Below are 18,695 nucleotides of genomic sequence, written 5' to 3' on the forward strand. Positions count from 1 at the left end.
AAATCCAAAACATTTCTGGTTCCAGGCTTTGTTTTTTTTCCGAGACGGAGTTTTGCTTTTGTTGCCCAGGCTGGAGTGCAATGGCCCAATCTCAGCTCACTGCAACCTCTGCCTCCCGAGTTCAAACGATTCTCCAGCCTCAGCCTCCTGAGTAGCTGGGATTACAGACATCCACCACCACGCCCAGCTAATTTTGTATTTTCAGTAGAGACAAGGTTTCTCCATGTTGGTCAGGCTGGTCTCAAACTCTGGACCTCAGGTGATCTGCCCACCTCTGCTGCCCAAAGTGCTGGGATTAGCCTATGCCTTTTTTTTTTTCTTCTTCTTCTTTTGAGACAGAGTCATGCTCTGTTACCCAGGCTGGAGTGCAGTGGCTCAGTCTCGGTGGCTCTATCTCAGCTCACTGCCCTCCACCTCCCAGGTTCAAGTGATTGTCCTGCCTCAGCCTCCGGAGTGGCTGGAATTACAGGCATGTGCCAGCATGCCTGGCTAATTCTTGTATTTTTATTGGAGACAGGGTTTCACCATGTTGGCCAGGCTCCTGACCTCAGATGACCCACCTGCCTCAACCTCCCAAAGTGCTGGGATTGCAGGTGTGAGCCTCGGTGCCCAGCCCCAAGCATTTTGGATAGCGATGCTCAACCTGTATTGGATCCCTGTGCAGATAAATAAAAGGGAGTGTGTGTTCCGAGTTGCCTTGGGGGTCATCAACTTGAAATATGTGAAGTCTGTAGGGAACACTCATCACTGCAGCACCCACATGGGTTAGCTCCCAAATACTGGACAGATGGTGACTTTAGGTGTGTGAACAAACTGGGTGTGTTACATCCAACTCCTGCCATGAGGGCTCTTGTCTCTCTGGGAGGAACTGTGGTTGAAGTACAGGCCACAGTTTGTCAAATCCTCAGCATTTACTAATGGATATATAGGTGACTACAAGCAAAAAACATGCAGTTTTATCCCTTTCTTTTTTTGGGGGGATGGAGTCTCACTCTGTTGCCCAGACTGGAGTGCAGTGGCGCGATCTTGACTCACTGCAACTTCCGCCTCCTGGGTTGAAGCGATTCTCCTGCCTCAGCCTTCTGGGTAGCTGGGACTACAGGCGCATGCCACCAGGCCTGGCTAATTTTTGTATTTTTAGTAGAGACAGGGTTTCATCATGCTGGCCAGCCTGGGTCTTGAACTCCTGACCTTGTGATCCTCCTGGCTCGGCCTCCCAACGTGCTGGGATTACAGGCGTGAGCCACTGCGCCTGGCCTTATCCCTTTTCTGATGATACAACACATGCCAATATATGTCAGATTGCAACAAGAAATTTTCCTGGGCTGGGCGCAGTGGCTCACACCTGTAATCCCATCATTTTGGGAGGCTGAGGCGGGCGGATCATTTGAGCCCATGAGTTCTCAGCCTGGGCAGCAGAGTGAGACCCCCATCTCTGTATATTTGTTCCCTGGATAATTTGGGGGATGAACTGACCAGTGTTGTCATCCGGCACAATCTGCCTTGTAAATTATTTCTCCTGCAAGCTGAGTAATGTTTGCCCTTGGCAGGTTCCCAGAACCTTCCGACCGGGAAGATGACCTCCAAAGAGGGTCACAGTGCGGAGTCTGCATGAGAATTCTGCTTAGGTCCCTGCACTGAAATCTGTCATGTTGCACACTTTGCCATGACTTGAGGCCAAAAAACAAACACCGTAGAGCTGGCAAAGGCCTTTAATAGAAACGAGATGAGGGCAGGCCGCCCCTCCCCGGGGATGCCTCCACCTCGCAGCCCCCCGCCCCGCTAGCGCAGGAAGTTCCTGGGGTACAGCTGGAAGAGCTTGCCCTCCTGTGTGGGCTCGAAGCCGTACTTTTCCAGGTTGTCAGGGTCGAAGGTACCGTCTTTGAAGTCCTTTTCGATGGCAGGCGCCACCGCTTCGCTGAAGAGCTGCGCGGCTGTCAGGGGCGTCTCCTCGCCCTCAGGGGCGCGGTAGTTCACGTAGGGCTTGAGCTTAAAGCCGGTCAGATCCGGGACGACGAACTCCGGGACCATCTCCTTGATCTGCACAAACCTCCAGCCCGAGGTGAGGAAGCCGGTGCCCTTGGCGCCCCGGCCCTTGCGGCCCCTGAAGCTCCGCGGGCCCCGCTTGCTCGTCCACTGGCTCATCCGGTCCGCGCCCCGTACCAGGCAGCGCGCCGCTGCGGCCAGAACGCCCATGCCGCGCCCTGCGGGAGGAGACGGCGGGTAATCGAGGCCCCGGGAACCCGGCCAGCCCCGCCCCCGGCCGCGCGCAGCGCCTGCTCTAATCCGACAGACTCACCTGGACCTGAGACCCACCACCAGCTCCAAGCGCCCCTCAACGGCTCCGGGCGCCCACCCGACCTCGACCTCGCTCTGCTTCCGACCGCCGCGTCGCAGTAAGAACGGCTCCGATTGGCCGCGGCCGCCGCCGCCGCGTCCAATAACGGCCCCAGTCTGGGAGGGGGCGTGGCCGCGGGGACTCGGCCAATGCGAGGAGCCCGCGGGCGCGCGGGGCGGGGCGCGCGGGGCGGGGCGCGCGGGGCGGGGCGCGCGGGGCGGGGCGCGCGGGGCGGGGCGCGCGGGGCGGGGCGCGCGGGGCGGGGCGCGCGGGGCGGGGCGCGCGGGGCGGGGCGCGCGGATGAGTGGCCGCCCTCCGCGAGGTAGTCCCTGGCGTACCCACTGCCTGTGTTCGTCAGCCTGGTGGCCGGCGGTGTCCCGGGATCCCAGTCACCCTGAGGCACTGAGGTGGCGTCGGGAGGTCGAGGAAGACGCGGGCGCTGGACTCGAGACGGCTGCCGAGCTGACGCCGCGACCCGGCCTTTCTGGCCCCTCCTCCGGGCGCCGCTCCTCTGAGCGGAGCGGGCAACCGCGCGGGGAAAGCCCGGGACCTGTAGCCGGGAGGGCCAGAGCTGTCTGGGTTCCCCCGCAGGCCGGGCAGTGGTGTGGGAGCGCGGTCCCCAAATTAATCAATAATCTTGGACCCAGAACGTCCGGCTTGTGCGCTGAACCCTCCGGCCAGGTCACCCTCGCAGGCGGCCTCTCACCCCACGCGAAAGTCGCCCCCCAGCCGCACCCTCACATCCCGGATCCACCCCCTCCCCAGCTGCACCCCCTCCCCAGCGGCACCCCCACACCCCAGATCCACCCCCTCCCCAGCTGCACCCCCCCCCTCCCCAGCGGCACCCCTCACCCCCGATCCACCCCCTCCCCAGCTGCACCCCTCTCCCCAGCGGCACCCCACACCCCGGATCCACCCCCTCCCCAGCTGCACCCCCCCTCCCCAGCGGCACCCCACACCCCGGATCCACGCCCTCCCCAGCTGCACTCCGTCCCCAGCGGCACCCCATACCCCGATCCACGTCCCCCCAGCGGCACCCCCACACCCCGATCCACGCCCCCCCAGAGGCACCCACTACAACCCGGATCCACGCGCTCACCACTGCACCTCCCTCCCCAGCTGCAACCCCTCCCCAACGGCACCCTCACACCCCAGATCCACCCCCTCCCCAGCGGCACCCTCACATCCCGATCCACGCCCCCCCTGCGCACCCCCACACCCCGGATCCACGCCCCGCCAGCGTCATCTCCCCTCCAGCCGTGCTTTTCCGGAAGGCAGCGCTGCCCCTACCCCCGCCCCGCTGGGCCTGGCTCCTCTCGATCTGCTTGGAGCCGCCCCATCTGGCTGCTGTTCTGGGTTCCAGGACAGCCACGTGAGGGCTGTTTACAGAGGGAAAGAAGTGGCTCCTAACAGAGGACAGACGATTCTCAAAAGACACCTGCTCTTCCTGTAGAACAGACTTTTTCAGCAGGATTTACCTTTCAGTGAAACATGATTTGACTTGAAAAGGAACCCAGGGAGAAGTCTGAGACTACAGCTGTCCGGGTGTGAGCGTGAGCGGGTAGAGGTGTGCCCTTGTTTGCCTCAGCCTGTCTGATTTTCTCAGGCTGTTTTTTCTGTTTCTGTCCATGGAGGAAGAGAAAGATGACAGCCCAGAGGTATGTAACTCAGGGGGCCAGATCCCTGGACTTCCCAGTTGGGGGGCATTTCTGGACCCAGAGAAGGGTCCTCTTGACGTCTGCTCTGCCGCGCTGGCTTCTTGGTGCCTGAGGACTGTGGGAGTGGTGGTTCTGGCCCCTCTCTGCTGCCTGTCACAGCTACCAGCGCGTGTTAGACGCGTGAGTTCACAGCAAGGACAGCCAGCGGGGGCCCATGGGCATTTTTGCACGGAGTTGGGGGGGACAGACAGCGGGGGCCCATGGGCATTTTTCAACGAGGGGGGAGACAAGCGGGGGGGCCCATGGGCAATTTGTTCACGAGTGGGGGGACAGACAGCTGGGGCCATGGGCATTTTCACTGGAGTGGGGGGGACAGACAGCGGGGGCCATGGGCAGTTTTTCACCGGAGTGGGGGGGGAGCGACAGCTGTTCCCATTGGCATTTTTTCACTGAGTGGGGGGGACAGACGAGCGGGGGCCATGGTGCCATTTTTTTCACGTAGTTGGGGGGGACAGACAGCGGGGGCCCATGGGCATTTTTTCACGGAGTTGGGGGGGACAGACAGCGGGGGCCCATGGGCATTTTTTCACGGAGTGGGGGGGACAGACAGCGGGGGCCCATGGGCATTTTTTCACGGAGTGGGGGGACAGACAGCGGGGGCCCATGGGCATTTTTTCACGGAGTGGGGGGGACAGACAGCGGGGCCCAGTGCATTTTTTCACGGAGTGGGGGGGACAGACAGCGGGGGGCCCATGGCATTTTTTCACGGAGTGGGGGGGGACAGACAGCGGGGGCCATGGGCCATTTTTTCACGGAGTTGGGGGGGGACATGACAGCGGGGCCCATGGGCATTATTTCACGGAGTGGGGGGGACAGACACGGGGCCATGGGCATTTTTCACGGAGTTGGGGGGGACAGACAGCGGGGGCTCATGGGCATTGTTTCACGGATTGGGGGGGACAGACAGCGGGGGCCCATGGGCAATTATTTTTCACACGGAGTGGGGGGGCAGACAGCGGGGGCCATGGGCATATTTTTCACGGAGTGGGGGGGACAGACAGCGGGGGCCCATGGGCATTTTTTTCACGAGTGGGGGGACAGACAGCGGGGCCCATGGGCATTTTTTCACGGAGTGGGGGGACAGACAGCGGGGGCCCATGGGCATTTTTTCACGGAGTGGGGGGGGACAGACAGCGGGGGCCATGGGCATTTTTTCACGGAGTTGGGGGGGGACAGACAGCGGGGGCCCATGGGCATTTTTTCACGGAGTGGGGGGGACAGACAGCGGGGCCATGGGCATTTTTTCACGGAGTGGGGGGGGACAGACAGCGGGGGCCCATGGGCATTTTTTCACGGAGTGGGGGGGACAGACAGCGGGGGCCCATGGGCATTTTTTCACGGAGTGGGGGGGACAGACAGCGGGGGCCATGGGCATTTTTTCACGGAGTGGGGGGGACAGACAGCGGGGGCCCATGGGCATTTTTTCACGGAGTGGGGGGGACAGACAGCGGGGGCCATGGGCATTTTTTCACGGAGTGGGGGGGACAGACAGCGGGGCCCATGGCATTTTTTCACGGAGTGGGGGGACAGACAGCGGGGCCCATGGGCATTTTTTCACGGAGTTGGGGGGGGGACAGACAGCGGGGCCCATGGGCATTTTTTCACGGAGTGGGGGGACAGACAGCGGGGGCCCATGGGCATTTTTTCACGGAGTGGGGGGGACAGACAGCGGGGGCCCATGGGCATTTTTTCACGGAGTGGGGGGGACAGACAGCGGGGCCCATGGGCATTTTTCACGGAGTGGGGGGGACAGACAGCGGGGCCCATGGGCATTTTTTCACGGAGTGGGGGGGACAGACAGCGGGGGCCATGGGCATTTTTTCACGGAGTGGGGGGGACAGACAGCGGGGCCCATGGGCATTTTTTCACGGAGTTGGGGGGGGGGACAGACAGCGGGGCCCATGGGCATTTTTTTCACGGAGTTGGGGGGACAGACAGCGGGGGCCCATGGCATTTTTTCACGGAGTTGGGGGGGACAGACAGCGGGGCCCATGGGCATTTTTTCACGGAGTGGGGGGGACAGACAGCGGGGGCCCATGGGCATTTTTTCACGGAGTGGGGGGGGGACAGACGCGGGGCCATGGGCATTTTTTCACGGAGTGGGGGGGACAGACAGCGGGGCCCATGGGCATTTTTCACTCTCATTGGGAGTTGGGGGGGGGGACAGACAGCGGGGCCCATGGGCATTTTTTCACGGAGTGGGGGGGACAGACAGCGGGGCCCATGGGCATTTTTTCCGGAGTGGGGGGGACAGACAGCGGGGGCCCATGGGCATTTTTTCACGGAGTGGGGGGGGACAGACAGCGGGGGCCCATGGGCATTTTTTCACGGAGTTGGGGGGGGGGACAGACAGCGGGGCCCATGGGCATTTTTTCACGGAGTGGGGGGGACAGACAGCGGGGGCCCATGGGCATTTTTTCACGGAGTGGGGGGGACGACAGCGGGGCCATGGGCATTTTTTCACGGAGTGGGGGGGGACAGGACAGCGGGGCCATGGGCATTTTTTCACGGAGTGGGGGGGACAGACAGCGGGGGCCCGGGCATTTTTTCACGGAGTGGGGGGGGACAGACAGCGGGGGCCCATGGCATTTTTTCACGGAGTGGGGGGGACAGACAGCGGGGGCCCATGGGCATTTTTTCACACGGAGTTGGGGGGGGGACAGACAGGAGCGGGGGGGGCGGGGGGGGGGGGGGGGGGGGCCATGGGCATTTTTTCACGGAGTGGGGGGGACAGACAGCGGGGGCCCATGGGCATTTTTCACGGAGTGCGGGGGACAGACAGCGGGGCCCATGGGCATTTTTTCACGGAGTGGGGGGGACAGACAGCGGGGCCATGGGCATTTTTTTCACGGAGTGGGGGGGACAGACAGCGGGGCCCATGGGCATTTTTTCACGGAGTGGGGGGACAGACAGCGGGGCCATGGGCATTTTTTCACGGAGTGGGGGGGACAGACAGCGGGGCCCATGGGGCATTTTTTCACGGAGTTGGGGGGGGGACAGACAGCGGGGCCCATGGGCATTTTTTCACGGAGTGGGGGGGACAGACAGCGGGGGCCCATGGGCATTTTTTCACGGAGTTGGGGGGGGGACAGACAGCGGACACGAGCGGGGGCCCATGGGCATTTTTTCACGGAGTGGGGGGGGACAGACAGCGGGGGCCATGGGCATTTTTTTCACGGAGTTGGGGGGGGGACAGACAGCGGGGCCCATGGGCATTTTTCACACGGAGTGGGGGGGACAGACAAGCGGGGGCCCATGGCATTTTTTCACGGAGTGGGGAGGGACAGACAGCGGGGGCCCATGGGCATTTTTTCACGGAGGTGGGGAGGACAGACAGCGGGGGCCCATGGGCATTTTTTCACGGAGTGGGGGGGACAGACAGCGGGGCCCATGGGCATTTTTCACGGAGTGGGGGGGACAGACAGCGGGGGCCCATGGGCATTTTTTCACGGAGTTTGGGGGGGGGACAGACAGCGGGGCCCATGGGCATTTTTCACGGAGTGGGGGGACAGACAGCGGGGGCCCATGGGCATTTTTTCACGGAGTTGGGGGGGGGACAGACAGCGGGGCCCATGGGCATTTTTTCACGGAGTGGGGGGGACAGACAGCGGGGCCCATGGGCATTTTTTCACGGAGTGGGGGGGACAGACAGCGGGGGCCCATGGGCATTTTTTCACGGGGGGGGGGGACAGACAGCGGGGGCCCATGGGCATTTTTTCACGGGGGGGGGGACAGACAGCGGGGCCCATGGGCATTTTTTCACGGAGGGGGGGGCAGACAGCGGGGGGCCATGGCATTTTTTCACGGGTGGGGGGGACAGACAGCGGGGGCCCATGGGCATTTTTTCACGGGTGGGGGGGGGACAGACAGCGGGGCCCATGGGCATTTTTTCACGGGGGGGGGACCGGGGGGGGACAGACAGCGGGGCCCATGGGCATTTTTTCACGGGGGGGGGACAGACAGCGGGGGCCCTGGGCCATTTTTTCACGGGTGGGGGGGACAGACCAGGGGGGCCCATGGGCATTTTTCACGGAGTGGGGGGACAGACAGCGGGGGCCATGGGCATTTTTTCACGGAGTGGGGGGGGGGGGGACAGACAGCGGGGGGGCATGGGCATTTTTTCACGGAGTGGGGGGGACAGACAGCGGGGGCCATGGGCATTTTTCACGGGGGGGGGGACAGACAGCGGGGGCATGGGCATTTTTCACGAGTGGGGGGGACAGACAGCGGGGGCCCATGGGCATTTTTTCACGGGGGGGGGGACAGACAGCGGGGGCCCATGGGCATTTTTTCACGGGGGGGGGGACAGACAGCGGGGGCCCATGGGCATTTTTTCACGGAGGTGGGGGGGACAGACAGCGGGGCCCATGGGCATTTTTTCACGGGGGGGGGACCGACAGCGGGGGCCCTGGCATTTTTCACGGAGTGGGGGGGACAGACAGCGGGGCCCATGGGCATTTTTTCACGGGGGGGGGACAGACAGCGGGGCCCATGGGCATTGCCTGAGGCCTTGTCTTGTCTTCTCCTAAAGTCACAGTTGCTGCTTCCAGTTTCCCCTTAGGACTTTGCCTGATGGTTTTGCTTAGAATCTTTTTCTTTCTTTCCTTTTTATTTTTTCCCCAAGACGGAGTCTTGCTCTGTCACCCAGGCTGGAGTGCAATGGTGTGATCTTGGCTCACTGCGGCCTCCGCCTCCTGGGTTCAAGCGATTCTCCTGCCTCAGCCTCCCCAGTAGCTGGGACTACAGGCACACGCCACCACACCCGGCTAATTTTTGTATTCTTAGTAGAAGCCAGGTTTCACCATGCTGGCCAGGCTGGTCTCGAACTCTTGACTTCGTGATCTGCCTGCCTAGGCCTCCCAAAGTGCTGGGATTACAGGTGTGGGCCACTGTGCCGGGCCCTAGAATCTTTTTCTTAGTCTAACATCTGTAGCCACATCACAAAGGCCTTTTTTCCTAAACTAGAAAACTAGACCCATTAAAGCAACAGTGAAAAGCTAGAAAAGGCTGAGCTGTTCCACTGCAGGAGAGCGTGTGACCAGCTCATGGGCCATTGTGTGATAGGCCTTCCTTGGATAATCTGTCCCAGAAGCGGTTGCTGGACTCAGAGGGACTCACTTCGCTTCCTTAAGTGAAGGACATGGTCGTAGGTGCTTCTGTGCACCCCACTGATGGAGAGTGAGCGTAGGGTGCCCCTGTCCTGAAGCAGAAGCTCCCAGGGCTTGTATTTGCCTTCTGAACCAAGTTCAAAGGGCTCAGCTTTCTGGGCACATCCTCATTCTGTCTTGGTGCAGAATTGTGTCTTTGAAATGCATTTCTGAGTGCTCTTCCGACTTCCCTGGATTTTCTTTTTTTCTTTTTTTTTGAGACCGAGTCTCGCTCTGTCGCCCAGACTGGAGTGCAGTGGCACCATCTCGGCTCACTGCAACCTCCGCCTCCCGGGTTCACGCCACTCTCCTGCCTCAGCCTCCTGAGTAGCTGGGACCATAGGCGCCGCCATCACGCCCGGCTAATTTTTGAATTTTTAGTAGAGACGGGGTTTCACCGTGTTAGCCAGGATGGTCTCAATCTCCTGACTCATGATCCGCCCGCCTCAGCCTCCCAAAGTGCTGGGATTGCAGGCGTGAGCCACTGCGCCCGGCCCTTCCCTGGATTTTCTGATATGGATGGGAGTCCTGCTTCTCTGTAGCGGGAGACGGGGTGGGTGCTGCTTTAGGCCTCGGCTCTTGTATGGAAACTTGCAGGCTGAACCAGCGGCCTCCCCTGCCCTATCCAGTTCCTGGCTGCCTAGGAGGAAGATATGATGCCAGCAGGAAGGGAGAGGGCTGCCTTGTCTGGCTGGTGTCTTCTTGTTTTCTCTTTCACTTCTTGGGGAACCAGCAGCGTCCTCTGCTGTCACTCACTCAGCATCCTGTCCTCACCCTCTCTTCCCTCCCTCCGGTAGACCTGGACTTCTGAAATCCCGCTGCTCCAGGAGATGGCAGCACACAGAGCCTCCTCGGCCTCCCTCTCGGCCGCCGCTGCCTCCTTGTCTGGCATGTGAACTGGTGTTAAATGTTCTCAAAATCCAGATGGCTCATAGGGGTTTCGAGCACTGCTCCTGCGGGGGCTGAGGGGACACTGAGAGGGGGGTTGGCCTCCCCTGTGGCCGGGCCTGCTCCCTGAGACCTGCATCCCAGGGATCGTGTCACCAGCATGCAGGTGTGTTAGTGATGGCCCTGCCCCGCTGTGTGCCAGTGACCGAGGAAGCCAGATTGCTCTCTGAATGCTTCGTAGCAGGGGGCTCAGAGGACCCCGGCACCCCGGGCGAGATCACTGCTTGCTGGAAGTCTCCGGGGCTGCTGACTTCTCTCCTAACTCCCAGCTCTCCTCTTGCTGCTCTGAGCAAGTCTGGGCTGGGAAGCCCGTCCATGCCCGCCTGACCCCATGCTCTCTGCTGCAGGCTGGCTTCTGCCTGGGCACCGCTCTGCACTCTTGGGGGCTGTGGTTCACGGAGGAAGGTTCACCGTCCACCATGGTAATCACCTCACGCTTCCCTGGGCCGAGACCTGGATGGGTCGTGGCCTTTTTCACCCCTCCCTGCCCCCATCCCCTGGCTCATTCCTGCCCAGCCTGTGGTTGGGGTGGGGGCAGGCTTAGGGCTAGGGTTAGTTTTGTGGCCTTGCTGATGGGCACCATGTCTCCACTCTTGGCCAGCTGGCGGGGATTGCGGCTGGAGCCCTCCTGGCCCTGGCCTTGGCTGGTGTTCTCATCCTTTTCACGTTCAGAAGGCTTAGCCAATTTCGTGAGTATCTTGGTTCTGACTCTGGCCTGGGGGGTTGGGGGAAAGCGTGGGTGCCTTGGGATGTGTTCTGAGCCCCTGGGAGGGGCCCTCAAGTCCACGGTGGGTTTGGCTAGAATCCAGTGGCCCATCTGGGCTCAGGCTGAGCACGTCGGTTCCAGGAAGCCAAGTCTGTTCAGAGCCCTTTCTGTTCTCTCCTGAGCAAGGCTTCAGTGGGAAGAGGGGAGAGCCCCCTTTGTTGGAGACGAGCCTGTCACCCAGGCCCTCTTCCCTCGTGCTGAGTATGGCCAGGTACTGGCGGGGACGAGAGTACTGACTGTGCCACACCTGCATGTCCAGGACCAGGCCTGTGCCACGGCTCTGCCTCAGGCCGTCTCTTCATTCCCCTGCAGGACAAGCACAGCCCACTCCGCAGTACCGGTTCCGAAAGAGAGACAAAGTGATGTTTTACGGCCGGAAGATCATGAGGAAGGTAGCTGGTGCTTGGGGCCCCAGGTTGCACACGGCTTCCTGGAGCAGACCCCTGTGGGAGGGACCCCTCCTGCTGCGGGTTTCCCCAGTCCGGGCAGTGTTTGGCGTGTGCTGCCGTGTCCCCGGCTTCCCAGCTCTGCCACCAGGCGCAAGGTTTGGGGAACATTATAAATCGTGCTGAATGGTGTCTGCTTCCTCCAGCTGAATCCAGCGCGTTTTACCCAGAAATAACCCCCTACCCTCTCAGGCCTCAACTCCCCCTGGCCTGAAGGGGCAGCTCCGGGAATGTCTGTGGTGGACAGTGGCCGCAGGGGAGAGAAGGTCCTGTCTGCCCCCAGAGTGGATGTTTATTTTAACAAGAAATGAGAACAGAAAGCTGCTTTGTAAACATCGCTGGGGCCCGGTGGGTGCAGGGGGCCTCACGCTCTGCCAGAGGTTTCTGACTCTGGTGCTGAGCTTGGAGGTCTCTGCCAGGCTTTGGGGTGCTGGACTGAGGACAGAGTCCATCCCCTGGGATTGGAGGGGCTAAGTTCCCTGGTTACTGGCATGTGTGATCTAAGCTAAAAGCTGCGTGGCTCACTTTGAGTGTCTGGGTGGTTCCGGAACCTAGACACAGATCCCTGGGCCGGGGCTCAGGAATCCGAGTTCAGCAAGCCCCGATCCGGGGAATAAGCAGCCTTGGTTTAACCCTTCCTGGTCTTTGGCCAGTTGAGTTGTCAGTGGCCTCCCCTGGCCGCCTCCTTGCACTCCTGAAGGGCCCAGGAAGTGCCCAACAGACCAACCAGAAGCTTCACAGAAACCACACAGACTGATCCCTTTAAAGCAATCTTTGTTACCTTTCTCTGGTTGTACAACTAATTCGTGTTCTTCACAGAAAATTGAAAAACTCGGCCAGGCGCGGTGGCTCACGCCTGTAATCCCAGCACTTTGGGAGGCTGAGGTGGGCCGATCATGAGGCCAGGAGTTTGAGACCAGCCTGGCCAACATGGTGAAACCCCGTCTCTACTGAAAATACAAAAATTAGCTGGGCGTTGTGGTGGGCACCTATAATCCCAGCTACTCGGGAGGCTGAGGCAGGAGAATCGTTTGAATCCGGGAGGCGGAGGTTGTGGTGAATTGAGATCGTGCCACTGCACTGCAGCTTGGGCAACAAGAGTGAAACTGCTTCTAAAAAAAAAGAAAGAAAGAAAGAAAGAAAATTGAGAAACTCAAGAGGGGAGGGAGTGGGTGTCTGTCTGTGGCTCATCTGTTCTCATCAGCGTTAAGTGCTGTGAAAGGGCAGAGGAGTTAGGGCTGCTGTACGCTGGGTCTGGAACAGCCTTGGGCGGCTGGGACAGGGCGCGGAGCTATCTGGAGCAGCGTGGAGACGATCTGTTGAGTGTCGACCATCATCCAGTGGCCCCACAGAGGACAGGGAAGCGGAGGGCCTGGGAGGAAAGCCGCGAGGCCAACAGCTCTGGACCGAAGGGCAGCAGGCAGTGGTGCCCGAGTGAGGTGGCCCTGCCAGCATTGCAGGGTGTGACCCAGGCCTCTGCTGTTCTGGGCAGTCAAGCAGACACTGCCTGAGAAAAGGGAAGAAGGCTGTTCCAGATACAGGACAGAGTGGGCAGTGGCCCCAGGTCGCAGGGGAAGTGATGGGGGGAAGGTCGGTGGGGACAGTGGTGGATCTTTAAAGGGTTATGGGAAAGGGTTGTGTTGAACAGCACGAAAGTCAAGGATGGAGTGGCTGTCAGCCTTCGGGGCAGCGGGGCCAGCCGGCATGAAGCCCTGGAGCTCTGGAGGGTTGGCTATTTGGGGACAGTGAGGATGATCCCCAGGATGTGTGGGGCTGTATCACTCACTGCTAACATTCCCTCACAGGCCAGGCGGGGTGGGGAAATGGCACAGCCAAACCCCAGGAGCTGAAGCTGGGCCTGCGGGAGGCTCACAGGCAGGTTCTGAGGACTGACCCCTGTGACGAAGAGCTTGGACCTTGCGGCTTGCAGGGTCAGTGCCTGGTGTCTCCCTTGGCTCTGCAGGTGACCTCACTCCCCAACACCCTGGTGGAGAACACTGCACTGCCCCGGCAGCGGGCCAGGAAGAGGACCAAGGTGCTGTCTTTGGCCAAGAGGTACTGAGTGTCCTTCAGACCACATCCTGCCTGGGGTGCCCCCCACGGTGCTGGCCTCCCCAGCCCTGAGCTGCCTGGCGTGTCGGCTGCTGACGCTGTGGGTTTTGAACCCTCCTGGTCTGCTCAAGGCTAGTGTGTCTCTGCCTCGTAGGATTCTGCGTTTCAAGAAAGAATACCCGGCGCTGCAGCACAAGGAGCCCCCGCCCTCCCTGCTGGAGGCCGACCTCACGGAGTTTGACGTGAAGAATTCTCACCTACCATCAGAAGTTCTGTACATGCTGAAAAATGTTCGGTAAGAACGGGGATGAGCCCCGAGGGCAGCTGCAGCTCCTGTCCTCCCGAGCTTCTCACTGGGGACTGGCTCCAGCTTGGCTGTCTTGTGTTGGGGGATGGTTGGCAAAGCCCATTGTGGGGCTGCTGGTGTCTGTGCCCCCGTGGCAGAGCCTCGTGGTCTGCTGGCTTCTTCACCAGGTCTTTCTTGTTCTGTTGAACAATTTCCCAGTGTTTCATCTTCAGCAATGAACCCAGAGCAAGAGCGAGAACGGTGTGGTGGATCCAAAGTCTGGAGCCTGGGTTTTGCTCTGTGCTCCCGTCTTGCTGACTGGCCCCTGGACTGCACCCCTTCCACTCCCTGGCCCAGCTCACCATCCTGGAGGCCACCTTTGCCTTCCTCCCGTGTGCGTGTGGCTCAGGTTCACGGGTCAAGAAGTTCTCTGAGCTGATGGAAAACAGGCTCATGGGAATTTCAGAAGTTGACAGTTGTGTTTGGCAGTGATGCCGTGTGGTTTGTTAGTCAGCCGTGTGGACCCACAGCACAAGGCCTGGCACCAGTGGGGTCGGTGGCCATGAGCTCTTGAGACTCTGGCAGAGACCGTCCTCCTCCCCTGGAAGGCCGTCCCACAGCACCCTCTGGCTCTTGCAGGGTCCTGGGCCACTTTGAGAAGCCGCTGTTCCTGGAGCTTTGCAAACACATCGTCTTTGTGCAGCTGCAGGAGGGGGAGCACGTCTTCCGGCCCGGGGCGCCAGACCCCAGCATCTGTGTGGTGCAGGACGGGCGGCTGGAGGTCTGCATTCAGGACGCTGTGAGTCGCAGGGTGGCGGGGCACTCACCTCCATGTCTGTCATCTCAGGTTCTAAAACGTTTGCCACTGAAAAGCGAGGCAAAATTTTGATTTTAATTTCTTTGGGGGAAAACTCACCATTTTTATTTTTATGACATTTTATTTAATAAATAAAGACAGGGTCTCACTCTGTCACCCAGGCTGGAGTGCAGTGGTGCGATCTCAGCTCACTGAGGCCTCGATTTCCTGGGCTCAAGCGATCCTCCTGCCTCAGCCTTTGGAGTAGCTAGGATTACAGGTGTGTGTCACCACGCCCGCCTCACTTTTAAAATTTTTTTGTAGAGATGGAGTCTCACTTTGTTGCCCGGGCTGGTCAGCAATTCCTGTGCTCAGGCAACTCTCCCTTCTTGGCCTCTCAGAGCACTGGAATTGCAGGCATGAGGCCTGGGCCTGGCAACTGTTTTAAATGTTTCTTCCAAGTCCTCGGAATACTCCCTTTGATGGTTTCGTAGTAAGTCACTGTATTGATTTGCCATGATCAATTGAGCCCTTGCTCTATTTTCAGGTTTCTAACAAAATTAAATTATTTTAATTGTAAGAAAATAATTAAGGCCGTGGTGGGAAGATCGCCTGAGCCCACAGGTTGGAGACCAGCTTGGATGACACAGTAAGACTCCATCTCTACAAAAAGCAAAAAATAATTATCCAGGCATGGTGGTAGCACCTGTGGTCCCAGCTACTTGGGGGCTGAGGTGGGAGGATCACTTGAGTCTGGGAGGTCGAGGCTGCGGTGAGCTGTGTTCATGCTACCGCACCGCAGCCTGAGCGACAGAGCGAGACCCTGTCTCAAAAAAAAAAATTCAGGTATGAATCCATGTAGGAGCTCAATACTTGTTTCCTGCCTCTGTTAAATTCTGCCCTTTGAATTGCTGCTCAGGGGTGGGTACTAGGCCAGACCCTGCCGTGGCCTCTTCGGCGTGTGTTGCTCCCCCGGAGGGTGGTGTGGCTTTGTCTGTCCAGGCAGTTGCGACCCAGACTTCTCATTGCTTGTTCTCATTTAAAGCACACACTTAGCAAACCCTGGGCTTTGTGTGATCATCGCCCTGACCTGCAGGGCTCCTGCCAACCGTGGTCCCGGCAGTGGGCACCGACCCCATGCTAGCTCCGGCACTGCCTGTCGGGGTTTCTAGACCAAAAGTGCTGCTGGGCAAAGTGTTTGGTTCTCAGGTTTGTCGCTTCGTCTGTGGCTGGACTTGATGGGTCATTAGGAGGGAAAGGGGCTTGGTTCCCCCATCTGGGGAAGCTGGAGCCAGTAGCTTCTGGGAATGGGGCCGCCCAGCTGGTGAAGCAGAGGCTTTTGTTGCTGCTCATGTGGGACCTCCTGAAGGACCAGAACCCGTGTCCCTCTGGCCTTTGGACTAGATGGGAGGGGCTCATGGAGGGGCCTGGGGCCAGATTTGGGCAACTTCATAAAGAATTTTCCTGGATCAAGCTGAGATAAAGTGCTTACATTGTTAAATCACCAAAATAGTGTGGTTTCTTTTCTTTTTTTTTTTTTTTTTTTTTTTTGAGACAGAGTCTGGCTCTGTCGCCCAGGCTGGAGTGCAGTGGCCGGATCTCAGCTCACTGCAAGCTCCGCCTCCTGGGTTTACGCCATTCTCCTGCCTCAGCCTCCGGAGTAGCTGGGACTACAGGCGCCCGCCACCTCACCTGGATAGTTTTTTGTATTTTTTAGTAGAGACGGGGTTTCACCATATTAGCCAGGATGGTCTTCGTGATCCGCCCGTCTCAGGCCTCCCAAAGTGCTGGGATTACAGGCTTGAGCCACCGCGCCCGGCCTCTTTTTTTTTTTTTTTAACCTAATGGAAAATTATATCAAAGTTCTGGAATTTAGGCTGGTAATAACTGAATCGGTCCTCAGAGCCCTTATAGTTAGTTCAGCAAACAAACAGGCTCTGCGAGCTTTTGCCTCAGTCCCCACACTGAAGACGAGTCGTGGGATGGAGAGGTGGGTCTCCTCCTTCGTCTCTGTTTTCCTTGCCGCTGCTTCCTGCATGTTGTACCCCTGAGGCCAGCGGGTCCATCTCGTCCCCTGCCCTCCATCCGAGGCACTTGCTGCTGTCATGGTGCCTCAGAGGTGCAGGCCCGTGGCCCTACTGCCCTGGGCTGGGCTGAACCTCCACCAGGCCCTGCAGTCACAGCCCGGGACCTGACGGCGCCCACTCTGCTCTCCAATCACAGGATGGCACCGAGGTGGTGGTGAAAGAGGTTCTGGCGGGAGACAGCGTCCACAGCCTGCTCAGCATCCTGGACATCATCACCGTGAGTCCCCCGCTGCCTGGCCCTCAGAGCACCCCTGGGTCAGCCCGAGAGGCCTGGTTTTTTCTGTCTTGCCTGGACAGCTGGCAGTGGTTAAAGGCCAGTTCTCTACAGTGACGTGAGGGGAGCGGGGTTTGGTCCAGGAAGGAGGGAAGAAGGAGGAGGGAGCTTCATTCTGGCTACAGTGCATTGAAGAATAGCCGGGCATGTGGTTAAGGGTTTTAGTTGTCTCTTAAATGACTGTTTTTGAACTGGGCAATAAATGCATGTGGTTCAGCATTCAAAAAGCACAAAGCATCGTACAGGGAAGGTGTTTTCTCCTCAGGCCCAAGGCCCTCCCGGGGGACCTGCCGCCCCGTTTCCTGCAGGTCCTGCTGGGCTCTTCCCTGCTGGCGCCGTCTTTCTGTGACTCCCAGTCTTTTGCTTTTCGTTGTTGCAGTGAATGGTCTCCTGTGCCCATCGTTTCCGGTACTGGAGCCTGATCTGCGGGATAAATTCTAGGGTGGACTTGCTGGGTCCCAGGGGATGCACACTTGTAATTTTGAAAGGTGCTGCCGGGCCGAGCATGGTGGCTCACGCCTGTAATCCCAGCACTTTGGGCGGCCGAGGCGGGTGGATCACGAGGTCGAGAGATTGAGACCAGCAAGGCCAACATGGTGAAACCCCATCTATACTAAAAATACAAAAATTAACTGGGTGTAGGGGCGGGCGCCAGTAATCCCAGGTACTCGGGAGGCTGAGGCAGGAGAATCTCATGAACCCAGGAGGTAGAGGTTGCAGTGAGCCAAGATCAGGCCACTGCGCTCCAGTCTGGGCAACAAGAGTGAAACTGTCTCAAAAACAAATAAATAAATAATAAATAAATAAATAAAAATCATGTATCCTGTTGTCTCATGATTTTTAACTTTTTATTATGGGACAGTTCAAAAATGTGCAAAAATAGTAAAATCACCCCATGTGCCCAACATTCACGAGGATTATCATTTTTTAGGCAGGGTTTCGCTCTGTTACTTAGGTAGTGGCATGATCTTTGCTCATTGCAACCTCCGCCTCCAGGGCTCAAGCAATTCTCTCACCTCAGCTTCTGAAGTAGCTGAGACTGCAGGCGTGCACCACCACACCTGGCTAACTTTGTATATTTTTGTAGAGATAGAAATGAGGTTTTGCCATGTTGGCCAGGCTGATCTTGAATTCCTGGGCTCAAGTGGGAGCCTACCTCAGCCTCCCAAAATGCTGGGATTACAGGCCTGAGCCATCATGCCAAGTCATTAACTAGAAGTTGTTTTTTTGTTTGTTTGTTTTGTTGTTTTTTTGAGAGGGAGTCTCGCTCTGTTGCTCAGGCTGGAGTGCAGTGGCACCATCTTGGCTCACTGCAGCCACCATCTCCCAGGTTCAAGTGATTCTCCTGCCTCAGCCTCCTGAGTACCTGGGATTATAGGAATGCACCATCACACCTGGCTAATTTTTGTATTTTTAGTAGAGATGGGGTTTCACCATGTTGGCCAGGCTGGTCTCTAACCCCCAACCTCAAGTGATCCACCCGCCTCAGCCTCCCAGAATGCTGGGATTCCAGGCCTGAGCCACCGCGCCCGGCCCATTAACTGGAATTTAATGTCTGTTTAGTCTTTTTTTCTTTGAGTAAAACCTATATGCAGTGAAACAAATCTTTAGTGTCCATTAGCTGAATTTTGCTAAATGCCTATCAACTCAAAAAGAGGTGTCTGATTTTAATCTTACTCTTTTGAGTTATACCTTTTGCATTCATTGTTAGCTGTGTATCGAGGTAACTTCTACCTCAGTTTCTCTAGCCTTCGTTAGGAGAGTTTTCCAGAGCTCACCAGAACCCTGGCTCGGATGCATTCAGGCAGAGCCAACCGCTAGGTCCTTGCATGAAACC

The 18,695-nt window shown here is 58.6% G+C and overlaps 2 protein-coding genes across 10 annotated transcripts in view; one reads left to right on the top strand and one right to left on the bottom strand.

Annotated features, from left to right (window-relative positions):
- Positions 1-1,696: 1,696 nt before the first annotated feature.
- Positions 1,697-2,455, bottom strand: MRPL41 (mitochondrial ribosomal protein L41). The gene is made up of 2 exons (XM_010372622.2): positions 2,300-2,455; positions 1,697-2,204 (listed from the first exon to the last, which is right to left on the bottom strand). Exon 2 carries the CDS (start codon positions 2,194-2,196, stop codon positions 1,783-1,785), a length of 414 nt encoding a protein of 137 aa, XP_010370924.1. The 5' UTR covers positions 2,197-2,204; positions 2,300-2,455; the 3' UTR covers positions 1,697-1,782.
- A 1,154-nt stretch (positions 2,456-3,609) lies between these two features.
- Positions 3,610-18,695, top strand: part of PNPLA7 (patatin like phospholipase domain containing 7) — an 85,810-nt gene continuing 70,724 nt past the window's right edge. For 4 of the 9 annotated variants that reach the window (XM_030919275.1, XM_010372631.2, XM_030919277.1 and 1 more), the window contains exons 1-8: positions 3,611-3,996; positions 10,499-10,573; positions 10,753-10,840; positions 11,230-11,309; positions 13,327-13,418; positions 13,570-13,710; positions 14,341-14,500; positions 16,721-16,801. In XM_030919275.1, coding sequence (XP_030775135.1) covers positions 3,967-3,996; positions 10,499-10,573; positions 10,753-10,840; positions 11,230-11,309; positions 13,327-13,418; positions 13,570-13,710; positions 14,341-14,500; positions 16,721-16,801 — 747 coding nt within the window. In that variant the 5' untranslated portion in view covers positions 3,611-3,966. Of the gene's footprint in view, positions 3,997-10,498; positions 10,574-10,752; positions 10,841-11,229; positions 11,310-13,326; positions 13,419-13,569; positions 13,711-14,340; positions 14,501-16,720; positions 16,802-18,695 lie in introns of all 9 variants that reach the window. The other 5 variants (XR_004053924.1, XR_004053925.1, XM_030919280.1 and 2 more) reach the window with 3 other exon arrangements.

Source organism: Rhinopithecus roxellana, chromosome 16 (assembly GCF_007565055.1).
Source record: "Rhinopithecus roxellana isolate Shanxi Qingling chromosome 16, ASM756505v1, whole genome shotgun sequence".
Classification (NCBI taxonomy): Eukaryota; Metazoa; Chordata; class Mammalia; order Primates; family Cercopithecidae; genus Rhinopithecus; species Rhinopithecus roxellana.